This window comes from Drosophila obscura, unplaced genomic scaffold (genome assembly GCF_018151105.1).
Source record: "Drosophila obscura isolate BZ-5 IFL unplaced genomic scaffold, ASM1815110v1 contig_4, whole genome shotgun sequence".
Taxonomy (NCBI): domain Eukaryota; kingdom Metazoa; phylum Arthropoda; class Insecta; order Diptera; family Drosophilidae; genus Drosophila; species Drosophila obscura.
This window is the reverse complement of record NW_024542828.1, coordinates 8,814,291-8,817,126: the sequence shown is the minus strand read 5'-3', so window position 1 is coordinate 8,817,126 and position 2,836 is coordinate 8,814,291. Positions and strand designations below refer to the sequence as shown.

General features: G+C 48.8%; 1 protein-coding gene across 2 annotated transcripts; it reads right to left on the bottom strand.

Moving 5' to 3' along the window:
* Window positions 1–222: 222 nt before the first annotated feature.
* Window positions 223–2,182, bottom strand: LOC111065368 (succinate-semialdehyde dehydrogenase [NADP(+)] GabD). 2 transcript variants are annotated; one of them, XM_022353500.2, is made up of 3 exons: window positions 2,034–2,182; window positions 1,655–1,948; window positions 223–1,581 (listed from the first exon to the last, which is right to left on the bottom strand). In XM_022353500.2, exons 2-3 carry the CDS (start codon window positions 1,937–1,939, stop codon window positions 346–348), a joined length of 1,521 nt encoding a protein of 506 aa, XP_022209192.1. In that variant the 5' UTR covers window positions 1,940–1,948; window positions 2,034–2,182; the 3' UTR covers window positions 223–345. The 2 variants fall into 2 exon arrangements, with proteins under 2 accessions (XP_022209192.1, XP_041450918.1); XM_041594984.1 differs by having other exon boundaries at window positions 1,655–1,950; window positions 2,107–2,169.
* Window positions 2,183–2,836: the final 654 nt, after the last annotated feature.

Sequence of the window (2,836 nt, the reverse complement as noted above, 5' to 3'; positions counted from 1 at the left end):
TTCATTCCATACGCGTTCCCGTTAAGACCATGTTTCTCACACCACGAAAAAGAGGGGAAAGTCACCACGAAAACGCTCTCTTCACCTCTGAAAAGAGAGCAAATTTTGATAGCCCACCACGAATTGAGAGCGAAAAATGTCAGTATTTTTTGTACGCTAAATGGAGTTTGGCGGTCATTTTGAAAATGACTTTAATATACCTTAAATAATAGATTGTGATTATTGATATTTTGTGCACATTTATTTCTATAGCGGCGTGTTTTACAAGTATACAACAAACAACAAATTGCATTTTATCTAATGGAAGACTGCAAATGAAAGCATCGGCTGGGGGCTCCTCGGACTTCAATCGTACTTCAGATTACCCATGCATATGTACTTGATATCCACATAATCGTCGATGCCGTGCTTGGAGCCCTCGCGTCCCACGCCCGACTCCTTGACGCCGCCGAATGGCGCCTCAGCGGTCGAGATCATGCCCTCATTGACGCCCACCATGCCCACCTCCAGGCGCTTGGCCACCCGGAACACCTGCTGCAGATTCTCGCTGTAGAAGTAGCCGGCCAGGCCACGCCTGGTGTCGTTTGCCTTTTGGATGGCCTCCGATTCGTCCTTGAAGCGGATGATGGAGACGACGGGTCCGAATACCTCCTCCGTGTAGAGCTGGGCCGTGGGCGGAACATCCGTGATGATTGTGGGTGCATAGAAGAGCTGCCCGATCGATGGCAGAGGCTTGCCTCCTGTTATCACAGTGGCCTTCTTGCCGCGAGCGTCCTCCACAAAGCCGCTGACCTTCTTGAACTGCATCTGGTTGATGAGGGGTCCGATTTGGACATCGGACACCTGACCATCGCCGATTTTGAGCGCCTCCACTCGCTGCTTCAGCTGCGTCACAAACTTCTCATAGACGCCGTCCTGGACAAAGAATCGATTGGCCGAGACGCAGGTCTGGCCGCAATTACGGAACTTGGACGCCATGGCTCCCTCGACGGCCTTCTCGACGTTGGCCGAGTCGAAGACAATGAATGGCGCGTTGCCGCCCAGCTCCAGGCAGACCCTCTTGATGCCATCCGCCGAGTTGCGGAACAGCAGCTTGCCGACCTCCGTGGAACCGGTGAAGGAGATGCCGCGCACGTCGGGACTCTTGCAGAAGAGGTCGCCAATGGGGGCTGCCTTGTTGGTCGTGACCACATTGATCACGCCCTTGGGAATGCCTGCTTCCTCGGCCAACTTGGCCACGGCCAGAGCTGTCAGCGGTGTGTCCTCCGATGGCTTCACCACCACCGTGCAGCCAGCAGCCAGTGCGGCTCCAGCCTTGCGGGTGATCATGGCCAGCGGGAAGTTCCAGGGTGTGATTAGGGCTGCCACACCAATGGGCTGCTTCATCACAATGATCTCACGATTGGCCACAGGACTGGGTATGATCTCGCCGTAGATGCGACGAGCCTCCTCCGCGAACCATTCCACAAAGGCATTGCCGTAGGCCACCTCCCCTTTGGACTCGTTGATGGGCTTGCCCGATTCGGCGGTCATTATCTCGGCTATCTCCTGTGCATGCTGCTCTATGAGTTTGTGCCACTTCTGAAAGGTGCGCGATAAGCTTATCAGAATTATCTGCTCATGGGCTGCGGACTCCACTCGAACCGGAACTCACCTTCAAAAGGTTGGAGCGATCTTTGGCTGTCAGCGAGCGCCACTCCTTGGACTCGTAGGCCTGCTTGGCCGCATTGATGGCGTCCTGGGCATCCGACACGGTCATGTTGGGCACATTGCCAATCACCTCGCCGCTGGAGGGATTCCTCACCTCGAAGGTGGCACTGTTGCTGGAGTCTATCCAATTGCCATTGACCAGAGCCTTGCTCTGGACCAAGGCGGAGAAATTGCGCATTCTGCTGAAGCTGCTGACTCTGCTTGTGATGGTGGGGAGGTGTCGCCACATACTGCCGGCCTAATCAATCAATAAACAAGCAAATTAGCATTGGTTAAAAATCGATTGGATTCTTGCTGCCAGTGCCAGCCGGTATCCCTCACACCTTTCTGTCGTTCAGGTATCAGGTATTTGCTTAAACTATTATCTAATTTGCTGCGATTCTCTGGGTGCCAGCTGCTTGTTGCTATTGCTTTTTTTATGCGCGCCTTTTGATTGATTTTAATTGATTTTAATTTGCTCTGGTCGGTAGTGAAGTTTTTGCAGCCCTAGCTATGCTATCGATACGAACACAATACTATCGATTGTTGTACGTCTATGTCCAGTTTAGGTCCTTACAAATCCTTAGCAGGAGCTATAGTTATAGAAGGACTTTTATAACTGTAGCCATAACTATCTCATCTCATGAGATCCATCTGAATTGCAATTTATATAAATCTAATTTCTAAATTTATATCGATACTAATACTATTCAAAACATATCGAAATATACCAGCAAATTTATTAAATATACCATTATATACCGATATACCACTGATGAGTGACTTACCCACTTAAACTGGTTGACAATGGGTTAATTGTACTGATCGAGAATAAAATTCCTTTAGTTTGATATTCGGCTTTATGTTGCTGGATAGATAGTATCCTCATGACTGAACACATAATTTTAAGCGATTGATGAATCTATTATGTGTTAGATTGATTAATGTTAAGGACTCACTTTTATCAATTTCGAGGTCAAAATATGACGAACAAAATATACTATTGGTTTTCGTTCTTATATTAAATACATCTGTGTGGTAGCAACCAGCTTCTGTCAGCTGACAGAGCGGCAGCCGTTGGGTTTTAAAAATACGAAACAGCAAACAAGGAAAAAAGAAAGTTTGCGCTCGCTTCCTGATTCCCATT